General features: G+C 44.4%; 3 protein-coding genes across 3 annotated transcripts; 1 reads left to right on the top strand and 2 right to left on the bottom strand.

Annotated features, from left to right (window-relative positions):
- The first annotated feature begins 543 nt into the window (after positions 1-543).
- On the top strand, positions 544-2,069 carry LOC141838383 (aquaporin TIP3-1-like). Its single transcript, XM_074725831.1, has 3 exons — positions 544-1,210; positions 1,284-1,531; positions 1,603-2,069. The coding sequence occupies exons 1-3, from the start codon at positions 1,078-1,080 to the stop codon at positions 1,984-1,986; spliced, it is 765 nt and encodes a 254-aa protein (XP_074581932.1). The 5' UTR covers positions 544-1,077; the 3' UTR covers positions 1,987-2,069.
- Positions 2,070-2,107: 38 nt separating this feature from the next.
- LOC141838384 (putative protein phosphatase 2C 27) lies at positions 2,108-3,944 on the bottom strand. The gene is made up of 4 exons (XM_074725832.1): positions 3,681-3,944; positions 3,378-3,572; positions 3,006-3,211; positions 2,108-2,848 (listed from the first exon to the last, which is right to left on the bottom strand). Exons 1-4 carry the CDS (start codon positions 3,870-3,872, stop codon positions 2,290-2,292), a joined length of 1,152 nt encoding a protein of 383 aa, XP_074581933.1. The 5' UTR covers positions 3,873-3,944; the 3' UTR covers positions 2,108-2,289.
- A 7,724-nt stretch (positions 3,945-11,668) lies between these two features.
- On the bottom strand, positions 11,669-13,396 carry LOC141837717 (glucan endo-1,3-beta-glucosidase 14-like). The gene is made up of 2 exons (XM_074725093.1): positions 12,051-13,396; positions 11,669-11,973 (listed from the first exon to the last, which is right to left on the bottom strand). Exons 1-2 carry the CDS (start codon positions 13,257-13,259, stop codon positions 11,902-11,904), a joined length of 1,281 nt encoding a protein of 426 aa, XP_074581194.1. The 5' UTR covers positions 13,260-13,396; the 3' UTR covers positions 11,669-11,901.
- Positions 13,397-13,661: the final 265 nt, after the last annotated feature.

Here is a 13,661-nt window from a genome sequence, read left to right on the forward strand (position 1 = left end):
CATTTCTGGTGCACCAACAGTTGAACAGAGATATCTGTTTTGGCTGAATGGATCTAATATTAAACTAAAATATGATTCTACTAGGAAAGCCCAATTCAGTTTGCATTTTCTATTTAATCTGCTGAATCAGTTAATCCGATTCGATTTTGTACCTACCTTTAGACTCTGGTTACCGTCAGCGAAGGGAGAGGAAAAGCAAGGAGAAAAAGGAGGAAGTGGAAGGGGAGAATGGGGAGACAAGTCAAATCCAAATGGATCTAGACGAATCTATGCCTTGCTCATGGTCGCATTCTGATGGAGCTCGGAGGAAGTAAGGGGAGAAAGCTTGCCCGTGTAGGGGGACTTCCAGGCCTCAAGGAGGACTGTCGACATCCATTTTTCCTTTTTGCAGTGGCAGCAATCCTCCTGCATGGCAATTTCTGCATGGTAGAAAGGTCAGGCGACATTGGTGACTAGACTGTAGTATCTTCCCCTTTTTAGTGAGGGTACTTGATGAACGGAGATCCCATTGCCTGTGGCGGATGAGGAGGTTGGAGATGTCGATACCTCGGATTACGCCAGTTTATGCAGTCTTTCCACATTTTTATCTTCTCTATTTATAGCTCTTTAGTCCTGAGCTTTCCCCATCTTGTTGGCACAATGATCGTCGTGAATTTGTCCGGTGCTACCTCTGTTCATCATCTGCTCATTGCAGTTATCATGAGCTTGGGATGCCTAGACTTCTTGCTCCACATGGCCGGAGCCATTTCTCGGGCGAAGCAAACAATGGCCTCGCGTACATTTGGACAGCATGCAGGTGCGGTGATGCGGTGGTGAAGGGCAGCGCAATTCAAGATAAGAACACGCACCGGAAAAGCGGTTTTGGCCACCTCTGTTTTGGACGCTACGTACCTTAGCTTCATCGACGTGCCACGCCTCTGACTCATCTCCCTCCCACGCGTCGCTTCCCCTCTCCTCCCCTTCACTGCTTTAACCTCCCCTCGCCTCACCGTCCATGATTAAGCAGAAGCCTCCTTCGCTGCAACAGCCGGCCAGAAGAGTAACAGCGTTGATTCTCCGATCAAAAGAGCCGCAGCCATGCAGCCTCGCAGGTTCGCCTTAGGCCGCACCGAGGACGCCGTTCACCCAGACACCATGCGCGCCGCCCTCTCCGAGTTCATCGCCACCGCACTCTTCGTCTTCGCTGCCGAGGGCTCCATTCTCTCCCTCGGTACGAAGCAAAAAAAATCACTCCACTCAAGCGGTTGGTATGATTAATAGGAAACTAACAATAGTAGTTACAGGGAAGCTGTACGAGGACGCGTGCACCCCCGGCGGGCTGGTGGTGTTGGCCATCGCCCACGCGTTTGCTCTGGCCGTGGCAGTGTCCGTCGCCTACAACGTATCAGGAGGCCACGTAAACCCGGCCGTCACGCTCGGTGCTCTGGTTGGCGGCCGGATTTCCCTCATCCGAGCCGTGTTTTATTGGGTGGCCCAGCTCCTCGGCGCCGTCGTCGCCACTCTCCTCCTCCGCCTCGCAACCGGCGGCATGGTAATATACAACAAATTCACCTCGCCCTCGATTTGCTCATTCAGTAAACTAATCAGACTAGCAACATGCAGAGGCCGGTAGGTTTTGCAGTGGCGTCGGGCGTCAGCGACTGGCACGCGGTGCTCCTGGAGATCGTGATGACCTTCGGGCTGGTGTACACCGTGTACGCGACGGCGATCGACCCCAAGAGGGGGGACCTCGGGACCATCGCGCCGCTGGCCATCGGGTTCATACTGGGAGCCAACATTCTGGCGGGCGGGCCGTTCGACGGCGCAGCCATGAATCCGGCGCGGGCGTTCGGACCAGCGCTGGTCGGGTGGAGGTGGAAGAGCCATTGGGTGTACTGGGTGGGTCCGTCCGTAGGGGCGGCGCTGGCAGGGCTGGTGTACGAATTCCTGGTGATCCCGGCGGAGACGCCTCGCGCTCACCAACCTCTGGCTCCCGAGGACTACTAGCTCTTGCTCTGCTTTCGCTTTCGTTACGCTACTGTTTAGAGTGGATTGTAGGAACTTCTCGATCTTGCATTGTAATAAGTGGCACCTGAAGTGATCTTGCCGTCGGCTATCTTGATGTTCATGAAGCAGAAACTTAGAAATAATTTGTAGAAAAATTATAGATTCAACGAATGTTTAATTCATACAGCAGCCAACATGATTTATTTCATCGAGGATGCCAAAAGAGTTGAGAGCCTCCACTCTATAGAGGTCTACCACACTAGAAGAATGGAATGGGTGATTGATCAATTAGAAGTTTGAAGATCAAATGTTAGTGTCCAGAGCTCCCTTCAAGACGTGTAGCCCTTCTAATGAAATACTCCTACGAACTCGGGTCCTTGGGATTTCGATGCAAGGGGGAGGATCTGAAGAAAAGCAAACAACCACAACAGTCAAGTTGTCGCAGGTGTTGCGCTTCAATGCTTCTCGCACCAGCTCTCGAGAGCATCTCTCTGGATCATTGTGTTCCATAAGTTCCTTCCGGGTTATGGTCACTGCGCATTGGCTGCTCATAACATCCCAAAGGCCATCGCAACCGATTATTAGAAATTCGTCTTCTGTCGTTAAGATCGTCTCCTGCAACTCTGGTTCAGCTATAAGAGGATAGGCAGAACCTTTAGCGCCCTTCATGTGCCAGTCACCAAGAGCCCTTGCTACAGATAGTTGGCCATTGAGATAGCCGTCAAAAACACTGCCTCCAAGCTTTTCAATTCTAAGTTGTTCAGTTTTGCAGTTAGGTTTATGGTCTCTTGAAAGCTCAATAGCTCGACCACGCTTCCCTAATACAGCTCGGCAATCACCTGCATTAGCAATTAGCAGTGACCTGCAAAGGCATAAATATGAGGGTGGTTGGGTGATAACATATCGACATCCTGCAGGTTACTGAATATGGAAGTAGTTCTATTGCTGTGTGGCTGAGTTTGCTATTTACACAACTCACAGTGAAACATGGTTAGGATGTTGATTAGAATTAGAAATACCTTCCGAAAATTAGGGCAGTAAGTGCTGTAGTTCCAGATGATCGATCCAGTGAAGGGGAGTCGGCCAAAGCAAGATCAGCTTTCAGAAATGCACTCTTTAATGCCCTATCCACATTCGCAGGGAATTCCTTGTCATCAATTACGTACTTGAGGATATTATTTTTCACAAAACAAGCTGCATCAGATCCTCCATGTCCATCAAAAACCTGCAAATACTAACTGCTTTATCTCAGTATCTGACAACAGAATTGTAACTGAAACACAGATATAAAGTATAAGATGGAATGAGCAATAAATGACATTAACCATGTAGGCAATCTTTAAAAGAAGCCTACAAATGCATGAATCCAACTATAGATAACAGAAACTCACTCCATAAAAAGCACCAGGAGATGGGAAATTGACAGGAGCTCCAAGATGAGTGACTAAATTATCAATGCAGATATGCTCGTCCTCCATGCTCGACTTTGGCCCAATCTCGGAGCAACTGCCAGACCTGAACACAGGTAAGAAAGCAGTCTGACCTTGCTCAGGAGATATCAAAGCAAGAGTCCCCAAATCGAAGCCCTATAAAAGTTAGGAAATTGGAGCACCAACATATCAATTATATGTGCAGATTCTTACACTGCCATAGATTAAGTTTAAAGGAAGAAACAGTAGTTTAGCCGAACGGACCAGGCGGGCAGTGCTTGCGGAATGGGGAATGACCGAAAGGTGTCTAGGGGGCTTTTGAACTCTTGCACCCTTGGAGATCTTTGATGACTCTGAATCTCCCTTGTCACCGCCTAGCGAAAATCCATTGTCTTTGCTTCTGAGATTTCTATCCAACATCGTCAATGGTGGAGAAACTTCCGTGCCCGAAGCCATAATCCTTCACAGATCATGTGATTCCTAGAAAACTTCCAACTAGAACCGATGTAATCCTCGGCAAGATATACCTCGTACCCAATTCCAGAAGTCAACCACAACGAATTGAAATTTTAATTTGATGTAGAACAGATCAGCTCTAAATCTCAACTGAGAATACAACTAGACAATTGGAAAACCAAAGCTACCAATTATAAACAAGATCTGCAACAAATATGCTTCATTTTAGGGGAACCTAATTAAAAAAACCTGAACCTTGACACTAAATTGCTCTACACTTGCATGAAACTTAACCAAAACTTACCAAAATTGTAGCGTTAGTAACAGAGATACAACTGATGTAGAGATCGAAGTCATTCCACAATAATCACCACGATGCATGAAATCTGAAAGGAGACCCGAAATCAATCTACGAAGAGGTGCTCCAGCGGCATTCCCATCGTTTCGCGGAGCAGAGGTCGCTCCTGTCTTCTGTGTTCCTTGTCGAGCTCCACGAATTGTCCATTGGAGGTGGAGAAATAGACGAGAGCGATTAAGGGAGACAACGACGACAGGGGCGGGACTTTATTAGCGGAAGCGTGGGACCGGCGACCGCAGGTCACCCTCTTGCCCCTTTCTTAATGGGGGAAGGCGAAAGGCCCGGACGAGGTACACGTGTCGTGGCGCTGTGGCCCGAATTGGGTTGAATTAGATACGGCATCAAAGCGGACGCCGTGAGCCGTCCGATTGGATCCTGGTCGTGGAAGATGTATGGCTGTCATCGTGCCAGCTATGCTAATTTGACGGGGGTCTTCATTTAAAGATTGAGTCGGCTGACGTGGCAATGTTTGGTTGGAACAGGGAACGATTTAAAGATTTGAGAATAGATTGAGCGGTGGGCTGCAACATTGCTTATGCATTGATTAACCGAAATTTAATAGAATGAGGTTTTCATCCTTTTCCATTCTTCTTCCACCATACAAATTGATTTAAAATATAATTTATATGATCCAAATTAATATTTAATTTTTATAAAAAAAATAATGTCATAAGCATTTTGATAAATCTTCTTGCATATAGAATTTGGAGGAAATTTGAAAAATGAATGGACTTATTTATAAAAGTATCCTATGAATTCACTATCATTAACACCATTTTATAAGCAACCTAATTTGGATTGTGAGGCCAACATAAATTGTAATTTAGAGCCATCGATTTATTATCTCAAATGGTTATCTTTTCTATTCTCACTCCTTCATCCATTGGAACAGACTCTTAAATTTTAAGTCTGATTGCATTTTTTTTTAAATGAAGAAAGCATGCGTGCAGTTCTACAGTTTGATTCTGGCACCTTGTTTCTTCGTAACAATGAAAGATTGGTTTTTGAAGCAGTAATTGAAAGTGACGCTAGAAACAAAAGGAACAAAAAAATTGGAGTTTTTGTCTCTGCTATTGCTGGCTTTCATGCCAATGCTTCAGGTGTTGCTGGTAGGCCTGGTCTCGGTGCGTTCCTCGCCTCCGGCTACCTTAACATCGTTTCCTCTAATGCTCGCAGCGATATCAACAAGGTCAGTCGATTCAACAGCACCACGTCGTTGCCTTGCAAGAATTCAACCTTCTATAATTTCTCAGTCAGGAGAAAATGGAAGGAAGGCCAGCGGTGATTGCAGCGATCACCTGTGTGCGTTGCGTGATGCTTCCTCTGTTTGGCATTGCCGTGGTGAAGGCTGCGCAGAGCACCAGGGTTTCCTGCCACAATCTCCACTCTATCCGTACGTGTTGCTCATACAGTTTACATTACCACCAGCCATGAGCATCGGTAAGGATACTTAAAATTCTTTCAAATTGAACCAAATGAAGCATGATGATGGATGATCGCCTGAGGGTGGAGGCGATATTGCAGGGACAATGGTGCAGTTATTCGATCAGAGTAAAGAGAAGTGCTCTGTGATTTTCCTGTGGACTCATTGGCTGCTGCTTTGTCGCTCACAGTTTGGTCCGTGGTGTTCATGTGAATGGTGCCGTAGAATTGCACTGTTGTGTTGTTTGTTTGTGATGATTCGTAGTCTCCTCCATTAGATAAACATGATTGCAACTATTCAATATGATTACGTGATCACATGGAAAACCAAATACACACATGAATCAAGATCAATTATTTGCCATATGTGATTCATCCACACAAAAATAGATCGCAATGAATGTTTACCCATATTACTTTATTCAATGCCAAGGTACGTCATTTTCAGATATATGAAAGTTGTTTGGATTTTCTGATAAAAATGTCTAGTGGTTGAGTTGAATAAGTTGCTTTAAATTATTTTTAAAAGAGTTTAAGTTATGCTAATGGCCAATGAGATTAATCAATCTCAATTCAAAAAACTATATATCTAATTGCTAATATAATACAAGGCCATTAGCTCAAACCTAACTTAAAACTACCATCAAGCATATGTTAAAACAATGTGATAAATCTAATCATAATGGAAGAACCAATATCCTCCAACCTTACCAATTATTTACATAACTATCTAAACATTTTGATTCATCAAATTTCATCTAGTTCCTACCTTACTTACAAAGAGATATATAGTTGGTAGTCATGCAAAAAAATCGCTTTTTTAACCTTTTTATTATTTCTACATCTCTTTAAAAAAATTAAATTTGCAAGATGTTTTGTAAAGCACATTGCAAAGCTTACACTTTTTGATTAAAAAATAATTATAGAAAAGTGTTTTGATTGTATGTTTTGCTAAATTCCATAGAAATAAAGAACACACGTCTATGTTATTTTGTATACCTCTATGTGCATTATAATTTATGTTCATTTCTATCATTAAACAATTTTTTTTGTATGTTACTCAAATTACTCACTATATATACGATCTATGTACTACAACCAACAACACTGAGATATGCACATTTGATCTGATCACATATTTCAACTCTAGCTCAAGATCAATTAACAATATTAATAATCTCTTCATTCTTTTAGCCCACACAAACATGGATAACAATTAAATAGTCACAATGCAAGGCTTAATTAGTGCTTAAATCAAACTAATCAAAATGAAGAAACAAAAAATCTCCATGGCCTAGGATTAAAGAATTCTCTCATGGAGTCAAAAACCCTAATCTAGTCTACCATCACCTCTGGTTCATCACTTAAAACCTCTAGAAAAACCTCACTATCTACACTCTCTACAGGGCCAAACAATAAATCATGTGTTATAGCTGAAAAGAGGTTAATTAGATAGATATAATTAACTTGTGGACATTTAAAATTAACAATATGTACTATTCAATTATGAGGAAGGCAGAGAGGTCCAAAAGCACATTAAATCTCACTTTGAATAGCTGCAGCCCTGCAGCTAGCTGCAGCCCTGCAGCTAGCTGCAGGCTTAAGTAATGAATGAGCCTCCAGATCTCCCTGAGACTTTGACCACTCTACCCATCAACTTCAAACAACTCATTATTAGGTCCCGTGATGTTGTTTTTCTCTTACAAACATATTTGAGCACTACTAAGGACTTCAAGGAAGATTAAATACAAGAAAATCCACCAAGGCAAACCCTTACTGCACATACATTGGCATTAGTCCTACAAACTGAAGAGTATTTGAATCATGTGTATGAGTTGAGCTGAAATTTGCATGCCTTTTGTTCATGATATAGGACCTGAAGGCTAGCTAGTTAGCTACTACCTGCAATCTTACACAAATTAAAGTTGAGCAAATAAAATCTGATCGCTAAGAGCAGTACAGCAAAAAGATTGTGCAGTAAATTAAGATACATAAAGAAAGAAGATATTTGATGCACCATATTGAGTATTTATTGCTAGGGTTTACTCACAAGTACAGATTCCATATCTCATGTGATAAAGCTGATGGTAATTGCCATGGTACAATGTGATAAAGAGTTGAAATCTTTAAAGCCTGAAACAAATGATGGTTTTGCAGGAAACTAAGAAGATTACATTCGAGTCCATATCCTGCTCGTTCACTGAGAATATTATTAATTCAACTACGTCTTATTAATATATTCGACAATATATAGATCTCATCATTGTGTATAGCTTGAAGTACAACTCTCGCACTGTACAGTGGTCAAAAATTTCTGAAACCCTAATTGCAATAAAGAGGCAACATCAGTTAATTCGTGGGACATATGGAAGCAAAGGAAATCTCTCATCTAACCACAGTATTGAAGAGGTGGAATGCAAAGGTTAATGTGATCAAACAACAATAGAGAAATTGAAGAGTAAATTAAAAATATGTACAACCAGTTGGACTTGTATATTTAGTAGAAGAGAATTATTAGGTTTCCTAGTACATAATCGTGAATTCCAAAGCATATTGAAGAGGCAAAAAGAAGTTAAACAGTTTGCATGTATTATTCCAACCTCTAATGATGATATATGATGACAGCATGCGAAGGGAATGAAAAGAAGAGAAACCAAAACCTACTTGAACATTCAACAGTTTTGGGTCATCTTTACCTTACCATGCATCCTCTCACTGATCATCTGGTCATCTTTACTGCTTAATTACTCGCATAGGAATTTAGATCTGTCACTTGGGTTTTACAAAGAGAAGCCAACAGAGTTCACTTGGCAGCTATGTCCACCTCCATCTACATCTCTCTCCGAGCTCATGCCGTGAGAGATGGCTAGCTGCTATGAATTGGATTGGAGGTGGACAGGATGCCAATAACCTCTGCAAGCGACCCTTTGATAAGCCCATATGACAACCTGCAGCCACCGCAGCCTTCAACTTTTGATACTGCCTCCTCACCGCACATACCAACAGATAGATGGTATTTATACACGGAAAGAGGGGAGGGGAGAGGAGGAGATCCAGGAGGAAAGAGAGAGAGACTAAGCAAAGTGAGACTAATAAAAGCGGGTGAAAAAGAATGGTCTGGTGAGGGGAAGGGATGGTATGCATGGCATGGGATTATTCTTCTTGTAAAGTGCACACAAGAGTAGAGTGGATGATGAGATGACCATTCAATGAAGAAGGGAGGATTCAATCATCTCTCCCATTCTTTTTCCCACTCAATCACACATCAAGCCTCAGTGCCCATAAGGAAAAGACACAGGTATGAATAAGGATGGTGAGTGGGTGAGAAGGCCTGTGTCTGTGAGAGAGAGAGAGAGAGAGGACAGAAAACCCTAATCGTTTCGTCCATCCTCTCGGTAGTAACGCTATGTCATACACAACACAGCCCCTCTCTCGGAAAAGGCCATGGCTTTTTTCTCGTAATAATTTGTTGTAGGTTCAATTGTTGCCTGCAATTGAGCCCTAAAATCCAACCTTGTAAACTAATATATGGGCATATTAGATTTGGCAGAAAGCTACATGACTACAAATCTAGTGGGGGTGGTCTTGTTTAATATTATTATTAATGGAACTGGAACTGACACCCAGCCCCAGTGACAGCCAAGCCCTGCCCCATGAGTTCCTACTGCGTAATTGAACATCCAAATGATAATTAATGTCCTTTGAACAGAAGTTACATAACATATATACTCGATCTGCATCTTCTTTTCAAAGATAATCGACTTTCTCCACTTTCTTTTCTTATCCCATAAGATATATAATTCTCTCCTCTCCTTTTTCATAAAGTTCGTCTTTAATTATTGTTCTAGGAAAAAAAAGTCACAACGTGGCACCAATGCCATTTTCTTTAGCTAGTTTTACCCCTTGATTATGTTAATCGATCGACAAGTTTTTAACTTGAGCTAGCTAGCAGTCTTTTACCATCACATTGTTTTAGAGAAAAAATTTATTTACCTGCAACTTTTGGGAGAAGGCATTCAAGGAACTGGACCGAGGAGCAGAATTCCTCCCTTTTGTCTTGTGATCTGCCACCATTCATGATGCTCTCAACCCCACTCCATTAATGAAATCCTCAGTTCCACACCTGCTCATCTTCTTGTTTCAAACCCCAATGTGCATGCCCATATGCCAAGCATTCAATTCTCATCAATTCACCCTCACCAACTGATCTACTACTATATACACACTTTTGCATGCCCAAGACTGTAGAAAATAAATATATACATCTACATAACATATACATAATGAGAAGTACAGCACTCCCTGTACTGCATGGAGGTAGATGATCAGCTGGCTCGAGGGAGAGTATCAAGTGGAGGTGCCTAGTTCATAAATGGGCATCAGGTGCTCAAGGCATTCCCACATTAATTAATTTTCCGAATCAAATCCAAGGAATCACAATTGGATCCAATCTTCTACTTGACACGACCCTTCCTCAGTGTTTGTTAATCTGTGTCTGCACGGTGAGTGGAAAGGAAAGCGAAAAGTTCAGGTTAACCAGTATTCTTACCATATTACATCAACGAAGTTGTTCAGGAATTAACTTAATTAACACATATAAATCTTCGTGATTTTTTAGTTTGTTTACCTCAGTTTAAGGTTCAACTATAATGAAATCAAAGGTTGCCAAACCAGTCGATGGCGAATTGTATACAATTAGTTCAATATATTTTTAATTTGTAATAGATCAAGCGTGAAGTTAGGGTATATATAGGACAAAAATTATTTGTACAAGAATAAATCATTTCAAATTTTATATGAAAAAAATGCTTTTTTTTTTTTGGTATGAAACACTATTCCTTTGAAGGGCTTAAAAGTTCCAACCCCGCTAGTTGATTATGTGGTTTGTTCTGATCCAAGAACGAGAGATAGATAACTTCTTGAGGATGATGAATCAACTTCTATCTTTTAAATGAATCTAACTTTAACGGATCGAACTTTAACAGATATGTTGAGAGCAAAACAACCGCCAACTTGATTATATGTTAGTCGGTGGATGATGACTTGACTATCAGGGAGCAAGATCAATCAAACTTCAAGAAATCTCTCCTCTCTGAAAGAGATTAACACGAGGTTAGAGGAAAAAAAGACCAAAAATTTAATGGCGTTAGAAATTTTTGATAAAGACAACTCTGCTCTTAGCAAGTAAGCCAGGACACAAGAATGACCGCAAGGATCTATTTGCCTTCCAGCAGGAAGAACCTTGTTAAATTTCTTCTCGATCATTTGATGGGCAAGAGCTGTTTGATCCATCATATCAATGTAATGCACTGCGGCTTCATCGTGCACACACCTATATATGTATAATAGCTACAGGTGCATACATAAACACCACAATTTTTCTCACTGTTTTCTGAGTTCCATCACTTTGCTTTTTAAAGGACATTAGGAATTATTTTTCCACAGACATTAGTATCAGATATGTCCAACAAGTATTTACCATTTTCTGTTTGATTGTGAGAAGCAAAACTTAAGTTAGTTCCTTAAGGGATTAGAGTGTCACTAACACAAGAATGTGAACGGAGAAGCCGGTTCTAGTGCTGCAGAAGCACGAGTGTTATTAAAAATCATGCTATGAATGGAAATCTCACCCAAAATTATTGGACAATGGCTGATATTAAAGCCATTGTACAATAGTTCTTACAACTCAGATAGAATAATGACAGTAATCAAAGTGATCTCTGGACTGAGCATTTTAAAACCTGAAGAGAAGAGCATTCGGGTGCAAACAGAGCCGGATCGACCTAGCCAAATGCGCGAGGTGAAAATTTAAAAGACCAGCCGGTACGGCGCAGCCGTCACAGGTTCACGTGATGCACACAGGAAAATCAAATCCTCCTCCATGTCTCGCTGTCGGTTACACCTTTCTTCGCCACGCCCACGCTCCTCGCAATTTTTGCAATTCGAAAGACATGGGCCCGGCCCGGGCCCGCATTCCCAGTAGCCAGGTAATAACAATTCACAAAGAAACAAAGGCTAATTTTTAAAAACAGGAGGCGCACTATGCTACATCTGGCTGAGCCACATACAGCCACAGCAAGTCTGACAACACTGCACTACTACAGCAGCTTCAATTTCAACAGCAGCACCAATAATTCACCAAAATTACATGGGGAAAAGGAAGAGTAACAACAGGCATCTACAAGTTCCAACGGCAGAAAAGTGACCTAATCCCGTTTAATTACTTATTTCGAATCCTTTTTTGCTGAACTAGGAGAGGATACGCAACGCTGTTACTGCTGCTGCTGCGATCGCCGTTGAAATCGAGGGCAATGGCCAGATCTGTTGCCGATCGCGGGTTGTTAGAATTAGCGATTAATGAGAAATACGCATGAAATGGTTTATGCGGTGTAACGTACCGTTGTTGATGCGGATATGCTGAAATATCCGGACTCGCCGTCGAGCCCGCCGCCCATCGAGCCCTCTCCGCCGCCGGATCCGCCTGATCCGGCCGTTGAGTTGGAGTTTCCGCCCTGGTGCGGCGTCAGGCCGGCGATATGGTATACCGGAGTGCCGTCCGGCTTGAAGAGGCCGTAGTTCCTCTCCGATGATGGACCCGGCTTCTGGTTCTCGTTGAAGAGGGCGAAGACGTAGGCACGGAGGGGCATACCCGGCACCAGCGGCGTGCCCTTCTGCGCCGCCACCAGGCGCATTAGGTTGTTGCTGTACCGCTCGGCGTTAGCCGGCGTAGCCCCCGTCTCGTTGGCGTCGCCCGCTGACGGCCACCCTGTCTCCGAGATCCGCACCTCCACCGCGCCGCCTTTGCCGGGCATGGCCGCGGAAATGGCGTGGTAGACGGCATCCATTTGGGCGTGGAGAAGGTTGGTGTATCGGAGACCGGTGGCAGGGTCGGTGAAGGTGGGGCAGGCTGGATCGAGGAGGGCGTAGTCAAGCGCAACGCCGGAGGGGTCCTCCGCGTAGGCGAAGTAGGGATAGGCGTTGACGAACAGAGGCGCCCCGGTGTGAGCGTGGAGCGCAAGGAGGGGGCGGACGTAGGTGAGGAGGTCGGGGCGGAAGACGGCTTTGGACGGAGGGTAGGAGGGAGTAGCGAGGACGGCGAGGGAGTGGGCGGAGGTGACGATGACTTCACGGTCGAGGCCGAGGGAGGCGAGGGCGGAATGGAGGTTGTTCATGGCGGGGACGAGGCAGCTGGAAAGCGCGGAGGCGTTGGCCCCAGTAAGGACCTCGTTGCCGACAGTGACGGCGGCGATCTTGGTGGCGGGGTGGAATGCCTGGACGTGGGTGCGGACCCAGGCGAGGGCCTCGTTGGGATCGGCAGCGACGGAGGGGAGGCAGCGGTCTGGAAGCCCGACGACGAGCTCGACGCCGGTGTTAGCGAAGGCATGGAGGACGGAAGGGTCAGCGTCATAGAGGCGGGCACGGCCGACGCCGACGGAGGCGAGGAGGCGGGGAACGAACTCGGGAGGGGGCAGGTTGTTGGCGACGCGGCCGTAGTTGATGCCGACGAGGGCTGCGGATGTGGCGGCGGAGGGAACCGCCAGGACGACGAGGAGGAGCGAAACGAGGAATGGTGGGAGGAGATTGGGGGAGCGCAGAGGCAGGGCCATGGAGGGGAGAGACGACGGAAGAGACAGAGGAAGCCGGAAAAAGAAAGGCGAGGCAGAGCAGAGCCGGACTGGTCTGTGCGTGGCACAGGATGATCCAATGAGCAGGCGCAGACAGGGAGCGACCGAAAGCTGGAGAGTGAGTGAGTGGGTAGGAAGTGGACAACGGTCGTATGACAGGCTTCGATCCATGTCTTGCTTACCTCAGCGGTCCACATTGGTAAATATCATCAGACACGGTTATTTTGACTACACGGTAATTCAAGATCATTCCGTAACTCTCAACGGACACAATTCTTATCGCATCAATTACACTTGGTGACTGGCGCACTGTATAACCCAGACAGGAATCGAAAGTAGAGCAGATAGCTGGCTACATTCACATAATGGTCATGTCATTTGTAG

This window comes from Curcuma longa, chromosome 11 (genome assembly GCF_044706935.1).
Source record: "Curcuma longa cultivar G26 ecotype Majalengka, Jawa Barat chromosome 11, ITB_CL_G26_1.1, whole genome shotgun sequence".
In the NCBI taxonomy this organism is placed as follows: domain Eukaryota; kingdom Viridiplantae; phylum Streptophyta; class Magnoliopsida; order Zingiberales; family Zingiberaceae; genus Curcuma; species Curcuma longa.